The sequence below is a fragment of the Fusarium subglutinans genome (genome assembly GCF_013396075.1).
Source record: "Fusarium subglutinans strain NRRL 66333 chromosome Unknown NRRL66333_c0000018, whole genome shotgun sequence".
Taxonomy (NCBI): domain Eukaryota; kingdom Fungi; phylum Ascomycota; class Sordariomycetes; order Hypocreales; family Nectriaceae; genus Fusarium; species Fusarium subglutinans.
The window spans coordinates 374,514-397,128 of record NW_023502081.1 but is presented as its reverse complement, the minus strand read 5'-3'; the positions used below and the strand labels follow the sequence as shown (position 1 = coordinate 397,128).

Sequence of the window (22,615 nt, the reverse complement as noted above, 5' to 3'; positions counted from 1 at the left end):
GGCCAATAAGTCTCAATTTTCAATTGAATCAAAAGGTATGGACTTGGCTTCTAAGAGACTGTGGCTTTTATGTGATCCTGCGATCGGATTCTGCCAGTATTAGGCTAGCCTGTCATGGATGGCGGTTAAAGTGGTTATAGCTTCAAATGTGTTGGTTCTGCGAAATCTAAGCGCGCGGTAACAGCGAACCAATTAGACACTACAAATCCATGCAGAGAAAAGGGGGGTTTCAAAATGAATTTCGCAGTCTCAACATTTATCTGCGAGATCATTCTTTTGTAGTTATACAGCCAAGAAATCAACTCCACAAGCCAAGGTTACAATCTTAAGTACGTCCTCCAAGAATGCGCTCCTCGTCGTGGACAACTCTCCGCAGGAGCAGTACATTTAGTACCAAGTACAAATATGAATCAACACTCGACTCGACACATATTCGTCTAGTAAAAATCCGTCCGCGAACACGCAGTCTCTTAACGGAGAGGTTAAACATCGACGTGACCACCCATTCTCTAGATGAGGCAAAGGCACTTGGCTACCACGCACTCTCTTATACATGGGGTGCACCAGTGGAGGGACTCGGCAAGCGTGCTGACCGCAACTCATGCATATTGGTGAACGGTGATAGATTCTACGTCCAACCAAACTTATTCGGTGCTCTCAAGCGCTTCGAGGAATTTGACTGGTATTTGTGGATCGACGCGATATGTATTGACCAGACGAACCAAAGGGAGCGCGAGATCCAGGTCGGCATCATGAGCGAGGTTTACAGCATGGCAGCCCGAGTCGATATCTGGCTGGGTGATGGCGGAAAGGACCCAGCTGAGGCTATTCGTCTGACACGGGCACTTTCCAGCTTGGCTGAGGAGACACGTGGAAGTGAAGTGAGCCTGGACAAAAGCGAAATCGAAGGTTCAGGCCTTCCACCTATTCCTTCTAAAGCCTGGGAGCCATTCGTTGATCTTCTGGACCGGAATTGGTTCCGCAGAGCTTGGGTGATTCAAGAGACCGTTCTCGCTCGGCAGACATTTGTGTTCCTGGGAAACAGCGAATGCATCTCTTGGGAACAGCTCACCTCAGCATTGATAATGATTCAAAGACTAGGCTGGTATCCCAACGCGACATTGGCCATGGTCAAGGTGCATGAGATAAAGACATGGACGCCAGGACCCTACGCCATTCACTTCATCGGCGTGATCAACATATCCCTCGAAAGCTTGAGGAAAACCCAAGATCACCCACAGATTTCTCTTATCGAGGATCTTACCGGCCCTGGTAATTGGAAAACGACCGCCAGTTCTCACTTGGCGTACATGATTATGATATGCCATAAGTTCAAGGTAACGAATGCTCGTGATCGGGTTTATTCGTTACTGGGAATGGTCAATATGGCCGCGAGCCATATGGGACTTCCTCGATGCGATCTGGAAGTTGACTACAATGCTTCAGTTGCTGAGGTATTTACAGCCGCAACGGCTAAAATCCTAAATCATTGTAATCACCTCGGTTTCATCTCCTTGGCTGGGATTGCAGAATTTCACCATGGCACAGTGAATTTACCTTCAGAGGGTATACCCTCATGGGTGCCTAATTTCTCCAACGAGCCATCTGCTGCAAGAACTGCCCCTATCCTTTTCCCGTGGGGCAGAGGCAAAGTTCATTTGGACGCAGCACGATATAGCGAGATTGGCTCTCTGAGATTCAGCATTACTGGCTCGAGGCTCTCTGTGCAGGCCCAGCGTATCGGACAGATTCTTCCAGGGTCTTATCCATTCTACGCACTCGCTTACTTCCTCCACGTCGAACCCTTTGCGGCCATGCTACTACGGTGCGGCAAGCGCTACAAGGCAACTGGAGAACTCACTCTTGAAGCTTCTTGGCGTACTTTCACCTTTGGCGCAAATATAGACGAACCAATAGATGCCTCGGAGCTTAGTGCTGCCTTCAGAGCCTGGCTATGCTGGATCTTATTTCAATACTTGCGGGTCTGGGACGCCTCAATGACAGTCGACCAACGACTTGTATACTTGGGACAGTTGACAAACTTCCAGTCTCTTGTGGCCCGGGATGGAGACGAAGCTGGCGATATGCTTCCAAGTATGGAATGGGTCAAACAGATGCTGCAAAAGTTAGGTGCCTCTGATCCTCCAGACTCACAGCTGGCGTCAATATTTTCATTCATGGAGAGGACCTCCTCACTGGGGGGGTTTGCCGAGGAGTTTGACTTGGAGTGGACGTCCGTGGTGGCTAAGGAGCTTGCAGACACGTTTATACTGGCTTCTAATTACGCGTCACTACTAGGAACATATGCTGGTCAGCGCCGAGTTTTCCTGACAGACGAAGGGCATATAGGACTGGGTTTCTCGTCTGCACTAGAAGGAGACAGTGTCTGGGTGGTTTCGGCTTGTCCGGTGCCGTTGGTCATGAGGCCTCGAGCTGACGGTACTTATCAAATCATCGGGGATAGCTACGTTCACGGAATCATGGAAGGCGAAGGGGTAAAGGATAACAGCTGGGAGGAAATCACTATAACCTAATAGAGGATCCCAGATAGCATTTTCATAGCAATAAATAGAGACCTTTTCTGTGTATTTCACCAGCCCAGCAACAAATTACTCCTGGCTGGTTGTCTGTCCTCCCGCGCTTGAAACCTTAGATGTCTTCTTCATAATCTTAGACCTGTGGCTCGGAGCTAAGAATCGATAAACAGAAGAAATCCATCCAAACCGCAAAACATTTTCTCTGAAGATGGCTAACACAGCTAGCCTACTTACGACCGTACACGTAACGTACAGTCATGTAACTGTGTACCTTTGGGTTGCGTATGGCCTTACGCAAATTCATGAGAAACACCTGGTATTCATCTTTGGGCCATTGGCAAACGTCTTGCCACATCATAAGAGTGTAACCTATCAAGCGTGAGAAATCCATCAATAGTCAAAGGTTGTTAGTCTTACCCTCCAAATCGTTCTCCAGTGTGGCCTTCACAAACCGTCCAACCTCAGCGAGCTTTAGATCTTTGGGCCAACCGCCAATTGGGAACTGCAAAATACTGTTTTAGTTTAACTATAGTCAAGTTCAGAGAAACATACCTTGTAATCAACAGTCTCAACATCTGTGAATCCAGCCTCTTCAAAAGCCTTCTGTTGCAAATCGTGGACAAAGAAGGGGTTGCCTAGAATCTGACTACCTTCCTCAAAGAGCTTCTGGTAGGTTTTGAAAACAGGTTCCAGCTCGGTAGTTCCATCGTCACTACGGAATGTGACATCGGCCTCGCCTGATTGGACCCAGCCGCCTAGTGCACAACATCGGTATGCCTCGCTAAAGAGACTATTCCAGTCTTTGATAGCACCAAAAAGATATCGGATGTGAATGAAGCTGAAGTAATCTTCCTTCCACGTCCAAGGTTGTGTGACATCGTCGATTTCAAAACGAAGATTCGGGGGAACCCATTGGGGCTGGCAAGGGGACAGATCTGTGCCGACTACTTCTGTGTTGGGATATCGGTCGGCAAATTCACTATTATACGTTAGCTTGAGTTACACCCAGGCTTGCCATGATGGCATACATGGCCCAGATACCTGCGAAGCTGTTAGTGGAGATCTAAAGAGGAACAGATGAGAACTCACCGCTTCCGGTACCAACATCTAGAACTCGCTTCAGGAAGCGTTGTACAAATCAGCATAGCTACTTTCAGCCAGTTTGGGAATATTCAGAGCATCTTACCTCTGTAGAATCCATTTTGAGAGGGGCAAGAAACAGTTCACCGTCCAAAAGAAGCGTCAAGTAGTGGTGGCTGTTGTTCAGTCAGCACCTTCTTTATATACCTTGGGGCATGGTCCAAGTCCTACGTCAAATCCATAGACTCAACTTGTTGATCATCGTTGGGGAAGAAGTAATTCGCGGTGAATTTATCGCTGTGGTACGTGCGCCCCTGGCTTCGACGGTATTCAAGGATGCTAGCAGAAACAGAGGCGGTTGAGCTCTCGCTGCGAGGACTGTCAGAATCATGGGATGTGCACTGTATCTACAGGCACTGACGTATCGGTCCCAATGGAAGAGTCGGCATCTTCATGAGAATCATGCTGCTCGGAAGTAAGCACCGTCCTCAATATGAGATGGGTGTAAAGGACAGACATCAGAATCGTCCGCAGGGCCAAGTTCGCCCTGAGCCGGTGGGGACCTTGACGGCGATTTCGAAGGGGACTTCGACGGAGACTTCGGCTTGACAATGGTTAGCCCCGGTTCCTCGGGCGCGGTTGTATTTCCTGTAGATTGGTTCGACATGATCATATCACAAATCTAGACCAAGATGAAAACAGAAGCAACACCATAAGATGAGGGGTGAGAGCTTCAAGAAATGCATGTCTGAGATTTGAGGCCTTTTTCTAGCAGTCATCTTCAAACGGAGCAAGCATGACATGATATCATATCATATGACAAGGAGCGTGTCCCTGGTCGTTTGAAGCTGACCCACTAATTAGGATAACGGGCCGCCCGGCCCGTAGACCTAGCCAACTGTCAAAATACCGACTAACTGGGATAAGTTGAGAGGTTAAAAGAGGCATCATCGTTTCTACGACGGCCGTTCCATAGACATTCTCCGAAACTCTGGCTCGTCATCAAGTCCATGTCATTGTCATCCTGATTCATCTTGAAACTATTCAGTCTCTGAAATCCAGTCGTGGCACTTAGTCTTGATGACACTGGGCCATCCAACCCGGTCTCCTTTTCCCCAAGCGACCACGGCACCTATAATGGATACCCCCATCCCTTTCTAGAGTTTTTAGTGTCCTCGCTCGCATTGGTGATGTCTCGCACACTATTAGAGCGATATCTGTGGACCTTGGCGCTTTTCCTGATCTCTTGAGCAGCAAGTTCCTCATGGGGTCTACGCACGATTCATTCACGGGCACTTCGACATAGGCTATGGTGAGACAACAAAATCAAATTGCGTTCTTCTCATGACTATGTAATCTGATAGCTATCTGTTCCTGTCGTCGATATCACACCTAGTTTCGCTAAAAGCTCGTCGACCTTTACCTCTATCTGGCCTCTCTTTGCCACGATATCAGGCGTGCTGAGCTGTTCAATTCGCCTCAGCTTCTTTATAATATTTGAATGAATTCCATTGATGAGTCCGAGCCGTTCGTCTCCCTTTTTTGTTGAACCATCGTCTGAGCCAATGGCCAATCTGCAAATTGGACGCCATCCTACTTCCAATTCGTCCTCTAGTGCACACAAAGCCTTCCAAACCTTGATTTCATTACTTTTCATCGTTAGTTCGGGATCCGGCAAAGGATCCATGGTGCTAGTTTGGTTGCTAGACAGGTCGGAAGTGGATATCATGGCCGGATCATGGATGAATGGGCATTCAGCTCCGTCCATACAATAACCATTGACTGAGAAGCTCGGACACGATACTTGTTTCTTCTTGAGTCCTTCAGAAGTTGAATGCAGCCGCTCCTCATCACTGACGCCTGTCGCTGTGAACAAAGGGAACCAACTCTCGTTATCGTTGATGTTTGTCGCTCTGAACGAATCATGAATGTCTAGAGTATCCTCATCTGCACACGGTGTTCCGCAATATCCACAACAGCGCCCGGGAAGAACCCATATCTCTTTACCTTCCAAAGCGCAGGTGGGGCATCTAACTCCAGGTGTAGAACTTCTTCCAACCTTGTGGTCGGCCTCTGTAGATGGTTGGATACGTCCAGAAACATAGCGTGCATCCATTATCTCGACATCTGATTCGCTTTCGGGGCCTGGCACTCCTTGTATCGCACCCATAGAGCCCCCATAGCTAATAAGTTGGTTATAACCCTCGCAATGGCGTTTAGATTTGATACAGTTACTGCATATCGGCCTTCCTTCATCGCATTTTATTCGACGCTTACGGCATGCTATTATCTTCATTAGTATCGTTGGTCTATGAGTCATACTTATAGTAGGGGATTGATCGACTTACTTAAACATCCAGTTTTTGTCCTTTTACGAATATTATTCCTTTTGCCATCTGTCTCTTCTCTTGATTCATCCTGTGGGTCGGAGCTTGCAGGGGCCTTTTGATAGCCAAAAGATTCCACCATGGCTCTCTGTCGTAACTCCGAGGAGAACTCTGCTCGGCGCTCGTCACGTTCTGCTTTCCCCTCGAGTCCCATGTTTCCCTCAGTGCCGTGCCCATTATCCAGCACAGGATCATGATTAGCTGGACCGCTGAACTGGCCAGGCTTTCTGAATTGCGGTGCTTCAACCTTTATTGTATCACCCCTTGATACACCATAGTTCCGAATGGGCGTACCATCAATCAGCAGTTTAACGTCGTTGCAAGAAAGTTCGACCAGATGTCTGAAGCTCTCAGGGACGTATGTCATTCCCGCTGCGAGCTCTCTGATCTTAGACACTCGCAGCTTGCCATCTCCGATGTCATTTCGCGGAAACTTCAATGTGTATAAGGATTCCTTGTGTCTAAGGTGCAGAACGTCAACATTGGCGGGCTCGAAACTTCCTCTGTTCAGGATAGGGGCTTTCATTTCGATGCGGTGGTGCATTATAGGGTCTTTTCGGTGCTCAGAAGACTCATCTGCGGTGTCTGTGTCCAGAGATTTTCTCGGCTGCTCAATGGCCGTATCTATCCCCATATCTGATATCGAAGGCAGCTTCTTGTCAGCCTCCTGTGGACGGATATGGGTCCAACCGTGAGCCTTCTCCATGTGCCGCTTACAGTTCGTTTCTCGTTTTGACTTGTAGGTACAAGGCTTAAACATGCACTCGTAAATGGCAGGGGTTTCGGAATGCTTCTCGCGGTAGTGGCGGTCTCTATCACGCTCGGTAAACCACCCGTGATCATGATATGTACAGGTCGGAATCGGACACTTCCATGGGCGAGATTCGGGCAGTGTGAGACCAAAGCCATCGACAATTACGTCTGTGGCATATCTAATGCTTGGCTCGGATACATCCGTAGCCTCATCTTCGCTCTCGTTGGAAAGTCGGGTGACATAAGAGCTGGCTTTCTGCAACTCGTCTTTTTCTTCAGACTCCACTTCTTCATTTCCCTCGAACTCGGAATCAGACTCGTGGTTCTTTTCATCTTCTTCTCCTTCAAGGTGCGGTAATGCGAATAGAGCAAGTTCCTCTTGATGACGACCAACGTGCCGTTGGTATTGTTTAAATGAAGATTGTCTTTCTCCGCACAGAGGGCAGTCTGCTGGCTCGTTCTCTGACTTGGTCCTCTCGCACATGGTCAGAAGACTGACGAGGTGAGTCAATTCAGTGGCATCCGAATGCTTTTCCGCTAAATGCTGTTTCACATCTTGCGAAGAGTTAAAGGTCTTGTTGCATCCAAGCTTGCAGGTCCATATTTTCCAATGGTATTTCTTGACATGTCCCGCCCACTGGTGGCGTCTCTGAAAGTCTTGGTCTGGGGCGGGACAGCCCAGCTCGACGCAAATGTAAGGAAACAGATCTGAGAATACGTGTTTCCTATGATCTCAAGTCAGTAACAATCATATTGGAGAGAGAATGCTAACTCACTTCCAATGATTCCTTGATGAGACAGATATCATCATAAAACAAAATGGGCATTCGAAAGGTCCATTCTCGGCTTCCTCTGGAAGGGCAGGTATCTTCCGTCTCTCTGGATTCGCAGCAGATGTTGCCCAAGACGTCTGTGATCTTCCAGTATCCGATGCATCATCCACCTCCTCCTCCAAAGATATAGACTCATTCACATTAAGCTTCTTTGGCAATGAAGAGGCTACAGTACTCTGCATCTGGTCCTTGCCATCGAGATGGAGCCCACTTGCCAACTTTTCATGATGCAGTTCTCTGTATTTAAAGTACTGCCTTCGTCGAGAGATAGCCTTTCCAAGCCTCTCTGCGATAGGTTTCGGGGCCTTGGATAGTTTGTTACACACATGCTGGACGTCAAATGGCTCGTAGCCAGATGTATCAGTCAAGCAGGCTTTCTTGAAGCGATCGTGAGGAGAAGGGTTATGAATGGACACAGATAGTCTGAACAGGCAGTTGATGTCTTCAACGATGGCAGCGAATATCTGCGAGAGCTCAGATGGTCCGGATACGTCGGCTTTTACTGGTTAATCGTCCGAGTCGTCATCTGAAAATTCCGCTGGGGATAGGTCTTGATCCCACGGTGTTAGTTGTCCGGTGAGAATTTCCTTGGCTATTGACGTCAGAGGGAATATTGAGCAACTCGATCGAGAAACTCACCATCTCGTAGAGACTCTTTCAAGTCCTCCAAGAGCTCGACCACCTGATCTCGGATATTTGACGCATCTCGCAGCCGATGATCAAGTGAACTTCTTCCTTTTTTATGAGCGCCAATGTTGCCACTCCAAACTTTGAATCTGCTCAGCTCGTTCTGCAGCTTCAAGAGAGATATATCGCTCCGGGCACCATCATCGGGGATGCCATTTTGCCATATTGCAGGAGAGCTGCAGAAACTGTTGAACTCTTGAAAACAGGCCGAAACATGATCAGCAATAGTGTTCATGGCTGTGCAAAGAATTCAATGAAGATAGGGGGTGCTTGTTATCTCGAGATTCATCGACCCAGAAAATATGGAAAGAAGATCGGAATGGCACATGCCCTCTAGTGGCCCATGAGGATGTGCTATCTGCAGGTGCTGTTGGTCAGATCAATATTCAGCTGCATGTCAGCCGTAACCCCTCTTCTTTTCAACCCTCAATCAGCGCAGCTGAACAAGACCTGGTTCGGAGCCTCACAATTTTCTTTCCTTACACTCTCGTCCCTTCATCAGCTTCGTATCAATGTCTGGCTTCGAGGTTGCCGGTATCGTGCTCGGCAGTATACCGATCGTGGTATCTGCACTACAATGCTACATGAACGGACTCGGTACTTTGCAGAATTTCCGATCCTACAAACGAATCCTCAAGAGCCTCATCTTAACTCTCAAAACTGAGCATGTCAATCTCCAAAACATATGCGAGAAGCTTCTCACGGGAATTGCTCCACAAACACGTATCGAGGAGATGATCCGAGATCCATTCGGAGATCTTTGGGGGGAAGAAGAGATCTTCAATAAGTTACGCCTGAGGCTCTGGTCATCGTTGCAGGTATTTGATGACAGAGTGCAGGATATGAAGGAATCTATCGAGGAGATGATGGAGAAGCTCAATGTTGGTACAGACGGAAAGGTAGGGAGCCACGGCCAACATTATGCCTCAGCTGACTGGAACAGGCTGATTGGGCTGAAAGTTCGTCGCTAAGAAAGCAGTTCAAGCGGGCGACGTTTATTCTACAGAAGTCCAACCATGAGGAAGCCCTTACGAGAATACGCGACGGTGTCTCTGCTCTTCAGCGCCTAGCAGTCCTCAACACGGACCTGGAGTCACAACGAAAGTCTCGATCACAGGGAAGACTCAACAAGCTTGTCAACGGAATGCTGAGCGGCATATATGATGCTCTGCGGTCAACAATGACTTGTAAATGCTCTGGCCTACACGATGTTGGCTTGAGGCTGACACCGCCATCGCGGACTGTTGTGCGTGAGGATGATGATGAGGATATTATCAAGGAGTTGCAGTTCCGTCTTGCAGTTTCGTACTTAGCGGGATCTCAAGTCAATACTTCAAAGCAATGGAATGAGATTCTCTTGAAGAGCGGAGAGAACTCGAAGACGTCGATGGTTTCTTTCACGGCACAAAGTACATCCACTTCGAGGAAGACAGTTGGGTTTGCTGTCCCCTCAACTACCTCTTCGACAAACAGCCAGCAATCACAGACAGTTGTCATTGAATCGGCCCTATCAAACCTTACACTCAATACGCTCAGGACAATATCAGAGCCTGTTTGCTCCAAACACATCAGCAATCTCTGCGAAGCAATGCATACGATGGGGAAGAGAAGGCAGGGTGAGAGATGTGGACATATTCAGCACTGCTACATGACAGAGACAAAGAGGTATGATGTTTATACACTTGAATGTTTGGGTAGTTGTGATGAATGGTCTCTGGTACCACTAAAAGAAGTGCTTCAAGATCCAGCGCTGCTTTACGGTGACAAGCTACGCCTGGCTTGGATGATTGCTAGTGGTGTCTTACAGATGCAAGGCACACCTTGGGTTGCGGACATTCCAAGAAGTGACGATATCTTCATTGCTCAAAAGGGTGGTGTTCCTCGATTCCGGCATGTGTTTGTCCTCAGGCAATTCCCAGAATACCCCAGGGTCAACCCAGCAGCATCACCAACCAACCCGTTCATGCTTTATCTCGGAATCCTACTCACTGAGCTCATTCTTGGGCAGTCAATAGCAACTCTGGATTCGCCCTGGACTCAAACATTAGAGCCCGGGTTACCGAGACATATCCTTGACTACGAAGCAGCTAATAAGCTCTTGGGAAGAGTCATGATGGCTGGTGGCCTCGGATATTACAACGCGGTTGAGCGATGCCTACGATCGGATATGCAGATTGGTACAGCTGGAGGTTCGTGTTGTTCTCAAGGGGATGTGATTTCTGGAGTGCTTGATCCTCTTGAGCAAGATTTACGAAGATTGGTGGCATGATCAAAGTTTGAGTCGTCGACTCAAGCTTCTGGTACGCGACGTTGAGTGGTCATTCTGGGAAGGCTCGGTGGTTGTTAAAAGCATAACAGTGACTCACCTTCCGTCGAACTTCAAATGCCAACGTCCGCGATTCCTCAACAATCAACAAACTCTTCAAGCTAAAAGCCAGTACAAGAATCGCATTCCCAGGCCTTCTATCAGACATCACGCCCGATCTGCCGAAACATGCCTTGCTTCATCTACATCAACGGCTTTCCCGGCATCGGGAAGCTCACAATCGCGAACGAGCTCCAGCGATTACTCCGCAGCTCAAAGGTCTACCACAATCACCTCCTCATCGATCCCATCGATGCCCTTGTCGAGCGCTCGTCTCCAGGCTATCATGATATGCGAACGGGTCTACGGCGATACGTGCTGATCGAAATCGCGACGTCGGAATATACCAAGGATATAACATGGATCTTTACGGATGCGCGAGAGGCAAGCGCAGCGGGAGAGATGGGGGCGAAGGACTACGAAGTTGCAGCGAGAAAGCGAGGCGTTTCGTTCATATCGATCGTGCTAGAGTGCGAGATTGGGGAGAACATGAGGCGGGCGATTGACCCAACGCGGGCTGCAAACATCGGTGCGAAGCTTACGGACGAGACGATATTGAGGCCGATTCTAGAGAACGAGACAATCTATCGCTTCGGAAAAGAGACTGAGTTGGTGCTAGATGTCACGAAATTGAGTTCCAAAGAAGCTGCTCTGAGGATTAAGGAGCATGTCGATCGGTTGGCTGCACGTCCGTGAGTCGCATGGTTGTCCTTCCTGCGCCCGCTTCGCTCAGGTCGAGATAACAGACAGTCATGCGCAAATCAAAGCGCTTGGAAGAGCTTCGTGTTGCGCCGCAATGCACTTTAGCAACGTGCCTCTCTAATCATGGGTGAGAAGGTGAATCACTAAAGATAGCAATGACTTAGAAGCACCCAACGTTAGCATGAACCAGATACGTCCATCAATTAGAACAGATTTCGTCGGCGGCTGCATTTGTCGGGCCCCGAATGCGGCGCAAACCGGTAACTAAGCGATACAACGTAACGGTCAAGGGTCTCTCGTCCAAGACACCAAAAGCTAAGACAAGCTCCACGACTCAGCCGCAGCCGAAAGCGAATATCCAATGGCTAAACAACGCGCGTTGGAGGGAATCGGTGCCCGCGGCTTTGGACAGCTTCGATTCATTCGCTGTTGGAGTATTCGTAAATCGTGGCGGTACCTGCACGTCCTGTACGCGCGCGCGTTGATCATACAGGGTTCGGGAATACAACGGCAACTTGCCAGGAGTGTTTCGTGACAAGACAGAACAGGACAAGAGACAGTTGGCAAGGCTAACATAATATAACAGCCTGAGGATCAGCTCTTTATCAAGAATACGATGAGAGCTCCGTAGCAATAAACAACTTATACGGCAGACCCTATGAAGAGCTGTGGCTCGTAATCTTCATGATACCGCGTTAACAAACTTGACTTGTGCTCTGTCAGGCATTTGCTAGTCTACAATCTTTCAAGCCCATCCCCTTGCGCCAAGGGGACCCTTCATGTAGGAGCGAAGCTCAGCCATGGTGGACGCGCAATTGCCAAGCGCTAAACCCCTGCAACGTCAATTCACAGTGGAGGCCCCAAGACCCTTAGCTGAGAAGGCAGGAAGGGCCCAGCCGCCCAGAGACTGCAATTTAACATTTTAGAGTGCAAAAGGGAGACAAAACCCAACATCATTTGCCGACTCGTAACGGAACGTGCCGGCATAACCGTCGCTAACTAGCAATTAGTGTAAGTCCAGCGCAAAGAACCAACAGACAGTGAGTGTCAATCAGTAAAGCGTCTGTGTAAAAGGTGCCAAGACTGCTGTACGGTTAAATCGGCCTTGGTGCGCGGGAATCCCGTTATTACGCCAAGGTCACAGCAACGAGCCAAGAAGGATACAGTTCATCTGGCGTCTCGTCTCGTCTGCAACTGCGCCCCCTGTGACCCTCTCCTTCCGCTCCAGATAGAAACCAAAACACATGGCGCCTCATAATATAACTTGACGGTCTCTCTTCCTGTCTCTAACTCTGCCATCGCATCTTACACATTCACAAATCCCATAAACCACATCTCTCGCTCATAATGGACCCCAACCAACAACAAGGGTAAGCTCTCGGTCACGAGAAGAATCAAGAAGAAGAAGAAGAAGAAGAAGCTAACGTCTGTACAGCTACTACCCGCCTCCTCAGCCGGGTCAGTATTACCCTCCTCAGGCCCAGGCCTACCCTCCCCCACAGGGTGTAAGTAAATGAAGCTCAAGTAGAAGATCACCGGTTTTTAACGATACGCAGCCAATGCAGTACCAGCAAGCCCCTCCACCACCACAGCAAGAAGAGAAGAGCCACGGCTGTCTATACACATGGTAAGCCTTCCTCACTCACTCTCTACTACCCCATCAAATACTAATAAACTACAGTCTCGCTACACTCTGCTGCTGCTGGCTCTGCGGCGAGACCTGCGAGTGTTGTCTTGAGTGCTTCGACTGCTGCTGTTAAAACCACCAACAAACAATCTGGCTTAATTCACGGATTCTAGCGTTGCATTTGTTCGAAGGCTCGGGGGAAAAGAAACGCATTCTCTTTTTTTTCTTTTGTCAACATTTTTTATCCTGCTACCCATCATCATACGATAGTGTCAGTGTCAGCTCCCAAATACCACCACCTTGCAATGATAACCTGTTTTCACGTGCTTGTTTAATTGGGTGGGGTTCCCACTCGGCAACTCCGACAATTGACGTTTGCTATACATTGGAAGTACCTGTTACTCATTAATAAAAGTGAAGTTTGTGGTTATAAGGCTGAAATGTATTTACTCTTGGCTCTGCTCGTCTTTGATCTTGGTGCAGTCGCACTCAGCGGGACATGATGTTGGCTTTGGCCTTATCGTCGATGAAGCTGTCAGATTTGGCTCTCTGCATGGTCTGCATGCCGCGTTGGTCAAGCATTGTGCGTATCTGGGCGTGTCAGCAATGAAACCTGATTGGTATCATGAACTTACTCATCGCTGTTCTTATCTTTTATCCTTGTGCAATCACACTCCGCTGGACATTTTGCTTGATTGCCTGTTGTAGGCGTCGGTTCGTTGACGACGATTATCCTGACTAGGTCTGTTGAGATTGTCTCGGTGTAAGTGCCCGCCGGCATTGTTCTGTAGTCTGTCTGAGGACTCATCGCCCCAAGCATGTCGGTAGGTACACCGTTGTCCCTTGGTATATTCGCATGGTGCTTGAGAAGTGGCTCTTGATGACTTTCATCTGGTCGCGGGACTCCTTCTGCGACGCTCAGAAGCATCAGTACGCCGAGTCCTTGAAGAGGCAGCATGGTTCAAGCAATATCTCAATAAGTGGTCTTCGTCTTGTATCAGTATGATCATGCGAATCTCAACAAAGTCCCAGTGGTTTGGTCCTGGGTTTATGTAGTCACCCATCCCAATCACTTGATCTCACACAAACGACCGTTGCTTTTGATCACACTCCACACACGATTCTGCGCAACGGACCTTCTTCCATGGTAGATATCGGTACTTCGCCGGATCTGGTAGAGCTCCTTGGTCGCTGGGCAACCTCAACGGTTGTATCACCGCGATGCTGATGCTACCGGCGTGGGAGACCACGCGCAATAGTCTTTGCATCATGGCACTACTGTGATTTGGTTCGTGTCAGCTGAAAGATGTGAATAAGTGTTTGTGATGATGATATTGTGTTTGCACAGTTCATGGTATTGGTAAGTAGGGGAAGTTCATGATGATAAGCGTTGCTCAGGAGCATCTCAGCACTCCCTGGACCGTATCGAGAACTCAGAGCCTCATAAATATTGTTTATATTCGCCATGGCAAACCTTCAAATCCCACCTTAGAAGACAATGTCTCATGCTTGGAACCTCAAACAGTAGCCATGTTCCCTTCAGCCTCAACCCCAAGACTTGGCCATATCAATACACTTCCTTCGATCGTACAACCTCGCCGCGCGGCCCTGATCTCTGTCCAACACCGTTACCATCAGTACCACGCTCATCACCACACCTTATACAACAACCCTAATCCTATTCCAGCCCTGCGCCTCGCAATATCTACTCAACTCAGCTCCCCATCGCGAAAATGTCTCGGCCCAACACCGTTGCAACCACCATAATTCACCGAACGGCAGTCCCAAGCGAAACAAAAGCAAAAAAACCAGAACGCTTTGTATTCTATAAGAAAATTTCACTACTCAAACAACAGTTTATCCAACCCGTTTTTTTACTTCTTCTTATCACTGACACTTTGTTTCCGTCGCAGCACAAAATCCTTCATCCGTGACACGCCCCTCCAAAACGGCCCGTCCACATCAACACCATAAGCCTCCATCACAGAGAGCACGGCGTACGACTGCATCCACACCAGCACGATGAAGTCAAAGATGTGCACGAACCACCAGAAGTGCTGGCTTCCCAGCGGACACGTGGCGTACTCATACTTCCACTCCCAAGATTCCTGGTCGAACCAGAGACTCAGCAGACCGGCATTTCCGCCAAAGTCGCCCATCATGCTGCGGACGGTGATCTCGCGTCGGCCCGGTATGCCATCGGTGCCTGGGATCTTGAGTTCTTGTGCGTCGGACCAGGTTTTTACTTCCCATTGACGCTGGGAGGGGTCTGTGCCGTTTGTCTGGTTGATGTAGTGGTACGTGTCGCAGCCGGCGTGATCGTGACCGTTGAGCATTAGACCTGCGCGGCCGTAGCCACCGCCTGGAGCTGTTCTCTTTGAGCTCATGCCCCAGATTCCTTCCAAGAATCCCCGACTGGCATCAGAGCTGAGCTGGTTTTGTTCCTTGAGACCTCCGCCATCTGCTGCAGTGTGGAAGTCGAAGAAAGGGGCGTCAACACAAATGCCTGCGGGTTTATACATTGGGATATGCGTGAGGATCAAAGTGAATTGACCCTCGTATTGAACAGAACCTGCGGTCGAAATGACGTTGTTGATGAAGCCGTATGTCGCATCCTGTAAAGGAAGAGACTTCGCCGGTGTATCAAGGTTCATATCGTTGACAGCAACAATGCGAAGCTCGGGGATGACTCGTGTCGACTCGGGGTTGGTGTCAGAGTACATCGTAGCTATCTTCTCGGGGTCCGTGATGGGTAGCTCGAATCGCAGCTCATAGTTCGCCTTTCCAAAAACTCGTTCAAAGCGCTCCAATCTCTCCTCAGTTAAATCTCCAGCGTATCCAATATCGTGGTTTCCTGCCACGTTGAGCATTCTCTTTTTCCAAAGCTTTGCTTCATCGCTACCATCCAAAACGCCAGAAATATTGTAATCGTTGCTCGGGGTTTGCGCCAACTCATCGGACAACCTCTCGGTCCCCTTGAACACACGGTTCCAGAATCGTCGGCCTCGCTTGTCAAACTCCTTGTCGTCGATCCATTGACTACCGACAAGATCGCCTAGGACCGACACATGGGTAGGGTTGGACCACCAGTTGACTTGGCGGTAGATATGCGCCAGGTAGAAATCGTTGCCCCACAGATCGAAACGCTTGCGCTGCGACATGAGGTAGTAGGGGAGATCCTCCATGATTATATCGACGATATCGTGTATGATCTTTCGCACCCGCTCTCGGAAGCACCAGTGACTCGTCTGAAACGTCACATGCTTGAAAACACTCTGCACATGGGGGAAAGTGCCCAGGTAGTTCGTAATGATCGAGGTATCGCCTTCTAGCTGAGGATCTCCCAGCGCTAGGAGTCGAAAAGGCGCAAGCTTAGCATGATCGTCCGCAGTCGGCTTCGAAGGCCAGTGGAACTTCTTGGTCAAGTCATAGGCCTCCTGACTATCTCTCGACTCGACGGGGAATGCGCATCCCTGGACGATGGGGAAGATGTAGAGGTAGATTGTGAATGCTATCGAGAGCGGCACCAGTAGGCCCAGGCCATGGCGGAGAAAAGCCACGACTTTCATGTAGTCGACCTCATGCGCAAGCCACGTCGGTGATGTTTTGATGAGGCCAACGGGACGTTGTTGAGAGCGGCGCAGCGGTTTTGACCGTGGAAAGGAGAGTTGGTGTTGGTCCCTGGTTTAAGGTACCGTACCCCTGGAGAATTGACGACACGTGAAGTTTAAATGGCTTAGTCATGCGGCTTGGACCCCTTTTTCAGGGAGAGGGCAACGCCGCATCATTGATTCAGCGAGTCATGTAAGACGGAATTGAAACAATGGCGAGTTTCTCTGATCTTAAAAATATGCTTGATTTTATTAGTTGATTGTCTCTGTTTTGGTGTCGTGATATTACGATCAATGCGACCCAGAGGTTTTGACCTGCAATGCTACCTACCCTGATGATCTTTACCCAAGCTCAGCTCATCCTTGTTGGTCGTCATGTAAAGCGTTCATTTGGGTATCTACTTTAATATTCCTTTTCAAAACTTCCCGTAATTCTGTAGGCCCAGTGAGGCGTCGTACGAAAATGTTCCTTCCATGGGAGCTTCATGGTGTCGTCCTCAGGCATGTCGTCGACGACGGCCTCACATCGTGGGTGTACCTCCCGCCTGGTAAAGAGGAGAAACAGCGCTCCGCCGTAGAAATGCATTCGAAGTCGGATGAATCACAGAATTCGTTGCGGAATCATTCCTCATAAAGCTCCTCATCCTCCTTTGGCCACTCTACTTCAAACTCTGGATCATCACCCTCCTCATCCAGCACCGCAAACGCAAGAAGACTATTATTCTTCAGTCCCAAAGCTACCGGCGTCTTCTCTCCATCACCCGTCTTGAGTTTGACCCATCCGCTCGAGGGGTCATTCGGCGTCTTCAATGCGCCAAACGCAAGGATCGAGTCTGCATCGTAGGTAGTCTTCTCAGAAGAACTAAATGACTTGGTGAGTCCATCAGGGTATCGTTCGATCAGAACATTTAGGAGCTCAGTGGCGGTACTGGAGAACGGGGCCAGGGCGTCGATGAAGAGGTAGATAGTATGGATGCCGTGCTTGAAGCGCACCGAGATGTTTGCGTCATCGACGTCAGTCTGAGGTATCATTAGCATAGAGGCGCATCAGAGGAGGGCGATCTGTGTAGTACCATTGTGTCGATCTTGATACGAAGGTTTGGGAAGACGTCAGAGTTCAAAGCTGTCTCGCTTTGTTCTTCATGAGGGGCCTTGAAACACAGATTGGCGGGGGCCAACCGCGGCGCAGCTCAGCGCGGCATCACGTGAGAGCGCGTAGATGGAGGACACAGGCAGGATTTGGACGCTGTCACTCCATCAAGATGTATGGATATCCTGGCTTAAGATGGAGGGACGAAACGCTGTCCTATAAGAACAAAACTATCGATACGTCAATACGTCATGTTCAAGGATTTGTGACAGCTCAGCGGCAAGATCCAGGAACGAGAGTAAGGCATAAAGTGACTGTTCCTAGAAGCCGAATGCTACCTTGGAACATGCACTGAAAATGGATGTCGAAAGAATCATCTAGCCGACCACGGGGCGTACGCTACCATTGACCGAGGAGACGAGTAACTGTAAACCACTCCTTGAGAGCCGGTCTACTTAATGGAGTTTCTCTTGGAGTATTGAAACTGGCCATTGGATTCCCAATCGTCCTGACATTTGCAAATCGTTGCATTTCCAGCTTCATGTGAATACAGGCCGTGCGTGAATACTGTACTAATGCATGAGCGCACTGTCCATCATGACATGAGCCTCAAATTCCCATCAGGCAAGCATCGAAGCGAGGTCAATTCAATTACACATTCAAATCTCACGATACAAGAACATATCTCTATCGGGCCTTCGCTTGTCGTCTTTTTATTACCAACTCCAACCCCAAGGGCAACCCCTCTTCTTCATTACCGACTCCAAGCGGCGCCAAAAAAAAAAAAAAACAGCATCCACCGCCGGGATTGCAAACTCCGGCTGGTCTTTCGTTCTCCGCATCCCACCATCGAGACGAGACTCCACTAGCCGCAGAGCCTCGCGACAATCTCGGCCTTCTCTGAAAACAGGAGCACAGCCTAGAAACAAGATATTCTCAGTCTTCACCACAATGGCCGCCGCTCCGTCGCCGACCCTGACGCCGTCACCCCGGCCCGGCGCACCAATGCCAATGCCCTCAGATCTAACATTCCCCCAGGACACGAACCCACGCCTGTCCATCGCGACGCCAGTGCGGCTCATGCTGGGAACAATCTCGTCCGCAGTCGTGGGCTTCTCGCTCGGTGCGACGCAGGGCGGACAGATGGCGCAGCTGCGGTTCCGGGCGGAGCATGCGCACAAGATGCCCGACACGACGACAGGGTGGTACTTCTACCACAAGAGCAAGAATTACCACGCCATGCAGGGCGGCATACGAGAGGGCTTCCGCATGGGTCTCAAGACGGGTTTCTGGAGCTTCCTGGCCTTGTCGCTTGAGAGCACGGTCGATCGATATCGCGGGGCGAGCGACATGTTTTCTACAACAATAGCTACGCTTACAGTCGCCGGCGCGTTTTCTCTTTGGCGTAAGTGGTCAATTCTTTTCTTCTCTCTCTTTAGGTTATCTCTTTAGACCTCGGCTTGACTAAGGGAAACGGTATTGCGCAAAAACCCCATATGGGGAATGTATGGCGTTTTGGGAGCTTTGATGATGGAAAGCGACGGGTAGATATTGCAAGCATTGCATGATGTGGAGCAGGGGTTTTTCTTTTACATTACATTTACTTGACATTGCTTTGCAGGCGGCAGAAAGAGATGAGCTAACAAGCGCCGATATTCGGCGTGTGCATCTAGATCGCCTGTCACTCACAACCGCCGCCCGGACCGCGCGATACGGGTTGTTGTTTGGTCTTGCGTACGGTGGGATTCAAGATGTGCTTGGCTTAGCCCGAGGCAGACCGATCGGGTATGTCGAGTTCTTGCGAGGTCGGAGGTCAAATGTAAGGCAAGAAGATGATGCTCGTCCAGCATTGTGATGCAATTGGGTTCTTCAATGTACAATATACAAAATGTAGATATATCACGACTTGGTCAATGGTTCATAACTTATCGCACTGACCAGAGACCGGCATAGGGAATAAACTTCCATTGGCGTAAGATCAACCCAGAGATAAAAAATATGCTAGTGTCGTTTGTTATCGGGGCCCTCCGAGTTTAGGACTCTCTAGGTAAACGCCTCTCCCGTAGACCAGCCCAGGGCCAGCGGCTTTGGTCGGTCATTTATGGAGACATCATCGATAAGCAAATGCTGCAGAAGGCTTCTAGCGAGATCGAACATTTTTCTCTCTCTCGGTCCCAGGCCATTGAGATACGGTAGCAGAGCCCCATTCGTCATCCAGCACCCAGAGAATGGATTGGATGGATTGGATGTCGGCATATCTTATCCATATCGCCTTATCTACATAAAGTACCGAACGGCAAACGACACATCATCGTCAGCCCCCTTGCACATCATTGACCAACAATGGAAGTTGGCTGTGAAGGTTAGACACATCGTCATCAAAACAAGTCACAAGACGTCTCAGGTCTCAGCACAAGCCAACCGAAGCCAACACTGTCAATCTCAAAACAGTTAAGAGAATGCTGGTGATGCATCTCCAAGGTTTCCCCACAATGCCCTGTGCTTGCTAGCTTTGCCAGTGTCACCAATTACATAACACGTATTTACTGGGATCGCGGCCTGTTGCGGCAATCACTCAAACCAAACCAAACCAAAACCAATCCCCAGCTTCTCACTACCTAATCTCCCCAATTATCGTGGGCTTGCACCCCCCCACGCCCCTCAACGGCTACTTTCGGCCATCATGGTGATGCTCAAGCTAAAATGGGCCACGTGACGGCTGATAAGCTCCGTACAGCTGGGTCCCTTTTCTTTTTTCTCCTTCGCCTGCAGTCCATTTTGATAGTCACGGGCCGGTCTGGCTCGGCCTCTGCGGAGGACCGGGGGGTCCCCTTGGTATAGCGTAAACATGACCATGAATGACTAGCTCGACTGGAGCAAGCTGGAGATCAATGGCGAAGATTTTGTTCTCTTTCTGCTGTGGAATGGGGGAAGGCTAGACAAACAGGGCAAGGGAGATATGGATATGGATTATCGGGCTGGAGATAGCGCCACCTCCCTCACACGCCCCAGCCCAGGCACAGACCAGAGTCACCGCAGTCAACCGACACTGGCACTGATAGTCACTGCCCTCTGAGATGGATATAATAAGCTCTCTGCCACCCGTTTGCCCATTCCACAACCTCAACTACATAGAACCTAGCTTGACTTATCTTGCATCATCGCTCCGTAAACCTAACACCAACATCAACATCAACACAATCACCATCTGCATCTGGATCCCTCCATACTGATCCAAGCATCTCCACCTAGGACCTTCAGCTCAACACCACACACACATCTCATATAATGAGCTCGGCCCTTCGGCGAGGGACTGCCCAGCCCCTTCGCTGGGCGACTGCATCCAACGCCATCGCCATCAACACACTCCGACCATGCCTCACCATCACAAAGACCAACATGGTCGCCCGCCGTCACATCCACTCCTCTGAGCGACGCACAAACACCATCGTCGAGCAGCAGCAGATCCCCGATCCTCTTCCTCCCATCGCTCCCAGCAAAGCGCCTCTCTCCGTTCTTCCTCTCATCATGATTCTCCGATCTCTCGCCACCATGACCGTCTCCTCCTCGCCTCTGCTCCTACCTCCCTCCCTGCACGTCATGGGTATTCTGGCCAACACCACCAATCCTCTGCTCAACCCCGACAAGAACCCTCTTCTGCGATATTTCCTCAAGAAGACCTTTTACGCTCAGTTCTGCGCAGGCGAGAAGTCACCCGAGATCAAGAAGACTATCGATGGACTCAAGAACATTGGTTTCACTGGTGTTATTCTGAACTACGCCAAGGAGGTTGTCCTCACCAAGGATGAGGGCGAGGGCCTGAAGAACGGTGCCATGGAGACCGACGAGTGCATTCAGAACGAGATTCTTCCTTGGGCCCGAGGCACCCTCGAGACTGTCCGACTTGCTGAGCCTGGTGACTTTGTCGCCCTCAAGTTTACTGGCGCCGGAAGCATCGCTCTCTACCAGCTCAAGGACCGTCTTCCTCCCAGCCCCGCCATGTACAAGGCGATCGACTCCATCTGCCAGCTTGCCCACGAGCGAGGTGTCCGCCTCCTCTTCGACGCCGAGCAGGACATGCTCCAAGACGGCATTGACGACTGGACTCTCGAGTTCACCCGCAAGTACAACAAAGGACTTGGCGAGGCTGTTATCTTTGGTACCTACCAAGCCTACAAGAAGAAGTGCCCCGAGGTTCTCTCCAACCACCTGAAGCATGCTCAAGTCGAGAACTTTGCTCTCGGTGTCAAGCTTGTCCGTGGCGCTTATCTCAACTCCGACCCTCGCGAGCTCTTCCACGACACCAAGGAGGAGACCGACGCCTGCTTCGACTCCCTCGCTGCCAGCGTCCTCACCCGCGAGTGGAACATTGACGTCAAGGGTTCAGGCGAGTATCCCGCCGCCAGCCTTGTCGTCGCCTCTCACAACGCCGAGTCCGTGCGCCGAAGCCGTGCCATCATGGAGGCCGGCCGAGCCAAGTCCGACATTGCTTTTGCTCAGCTCCAGGGCATGGCTGACGAGGTCAGCTGCGAGCTTGTCGAGGCTGGCCAGTCTGACAAGACCAAGATTCTGCCCGCCTACAAGTACCTCGTCTGGGGAACCACTGGCGAGTGCATGAAGTACCTCTTGCGACGCGCACACGAGAACAAGGATGCCGTCCAGCGAACCAGGGGCAGCCGGGATGCTCTCTGGGCTGAGCTTGTCCGACGCTGCAAGAGCGCCGTTGGCTTGGCTTAAAGAAGTAAAAAGAACAAAAACTAAAAAAAGGGAAAAGGGAAGAGAAAAGAACTTGATATCAATGTCTTTATGTTTCTTTTGTTTTGTATCATGGGTAGCGATCAGGAGTCCAGGGCGTCTAGCATCTCAATTTCCGAGATAGATCAAGCATAGATGAAGAAATGACTTACGTTTTAGTCTTTAATGATGATTATTTGATTGACTGT

General features: G+C 49.8%; 8 protein-coding genes across 8 annotated transcripts; 5 read left to right on the top strand and 3 right to left on the bottom strand.

Annotated features, from left to right (window-relative positions):
* Positions 1-344: 344 nt before the first annotated feature.
* Positions 345-2,534, top strand: FSUBG_2151 (heterokaryon incompatibility (het-6OR allele); the record flags this gene model as incomplete). The annotated part of the gene is made up of 1 exon (XM_036679895.1): positions 345-2,534. One exon carries the CDS (start codon positions 345-347, stop codon positions 2,532-2,534), a length of 2,190 nt encoding a protein of 729 aa, XP_036542427.1.
* A 229-nt stretch (positions 2,535-2,763) lies between these two features.
* On the bottom strand, positions 2,764-8,512 carry FSUBG_2150 (zinc finger transcription factor ace1; the record flags this gene model as incomplete). The annotated part of the gene is made up of 13 exons (XM_036679894.1): positions 2,764-2,906; positions 2,955-3,039; positions 3,090-3,516; positions 3,566-3,578; positions 3,627-3,654; positions 3,724-3,793; positions 3,849-3,986; positions 4,039-4,180; positions 5,010-5,564; positions 5,625-5,900; positions 5,966-7,482; positions 7,534-8,092; positions 8,230-8,512. 13 exons carry the CDS (start codon positions 8,510-8,512, stop codon positions 2,764-2,766), a joined length of 4,236 nt encoding a protein of 1,411 aa, XP_036542426.1.
* Positions 8,513-8,789: 277 nt separating this feature from the next.
* Positions 8,790-11,338, top strand: FSUBG_2149 (uncharacterized protein; the record flags this gene model as incomplete). The annotated part of the gene is made up of 5 exons (XM_036679892.1): positions 8,790-9,176; positions 9,221-9,766; positions 9,814-9,893; positions 9,976-10,466; positions 10,722-11,338. 5 exons carry the CDS (start codon positions 8,790-8,792, stop codon positions 11,336-11,338), a joined length of 2,121 nt encoding a protein of 706 aa, XP_036542425.1.
* A 1,353-nt stretch (positions 11,339-12,691) lies between these two features.
* FSUBG_2148 (cysteine-rich transmembrane CYSTM domain protein) lies at positions 12,692-13,104 on the top strand (the record flags this gene model as incomplete). The annotated part of the gene is made up of 4 exons (XM_036679891.1): positions 12,692-12,714; positions 12,780-12,849; positions 12,901-12,971; positions 13,026-13,104. The coding sequence occupies 4 exons, from the start codon at positions 12,692-12,694 to the stop codon at positions 13,102-13,104; spliced, it is 243 nt and encodes an 80-aa protein (XP_036542424.1).
* A 1,741-nt stretch (positions 13,105-14,845) lies between these two features.
* Positions 14,846-16,540, bottom strand: FSUBG_2147 (cell division control DNA repair exonuclease; the record flags this gene model as incomplete). The annotated part of the gene is made up of 1 exon (XM_036679890.1): positions 14,846-16,540. The coding sequence occupies one exon, from the start codon at positions 16,538-16,540 to the stop codon at positions 14,846-14,848; it is 1,695 nt and encodes a 564-aa protein (XP_036542423.1).
* A 663-nt stretch (positions 16,541-17,203) lies between these two features.
* Positions 17,204-17,658, bottom strand: FSUBG_2146 (uncharacterized protein; the record flags this gene model as incomplete). Its single annotated transcript, XM_036679889.1, has 2 exons — positions 17,204-17,602; positions 17,656-17,658. The coding sequence occupies 2 exons, from the start codon at positions 17,656-17,658 to the stop codon at positions 17,204-17,206; spliced, it is 402 nt and encodes a 133-aa protein (XP_036542422.1).
* Positions 17,659-18,623: 965 nt separating this feature from the next.
* FSUBG_2145 (uncharacterized protein) lies at positions 18,624-19,240 on the top strand (the record flags this gene model as incomplete). Its single annotated transcript, XM_036679888.1, has 2 exons — positions 18,624-19,077; positions 19,125-19,240. The coding sequence occupies 2 exons, from the start codon at positions 18,624-18,626 to the stop codon at positions 19,238-19,240; spliced, it is 570 nt and encodes a 189-aa protein (XP_036542421.1).
* Positions 19,241-20,960: 1,720 nt separating this feature from the next.
* FSUBG_2144 (proline dehydrogenase) lies at positions 20,961-22,409 on the top strand (the record flags this gene model as incomplete). Its single annotated transcript, XM_036679887.1, has 1 exon — positions 20,961-22,409. One exon carries the CDS (start codon positions 20,961-20,963, stop codon positions 22,407-22,409), a length of 1,449 nt encoding a protein of 482 aa, XP_036542420.1.
* Positions 22,410-22,615: the final 206 nt, after the last annotated feature.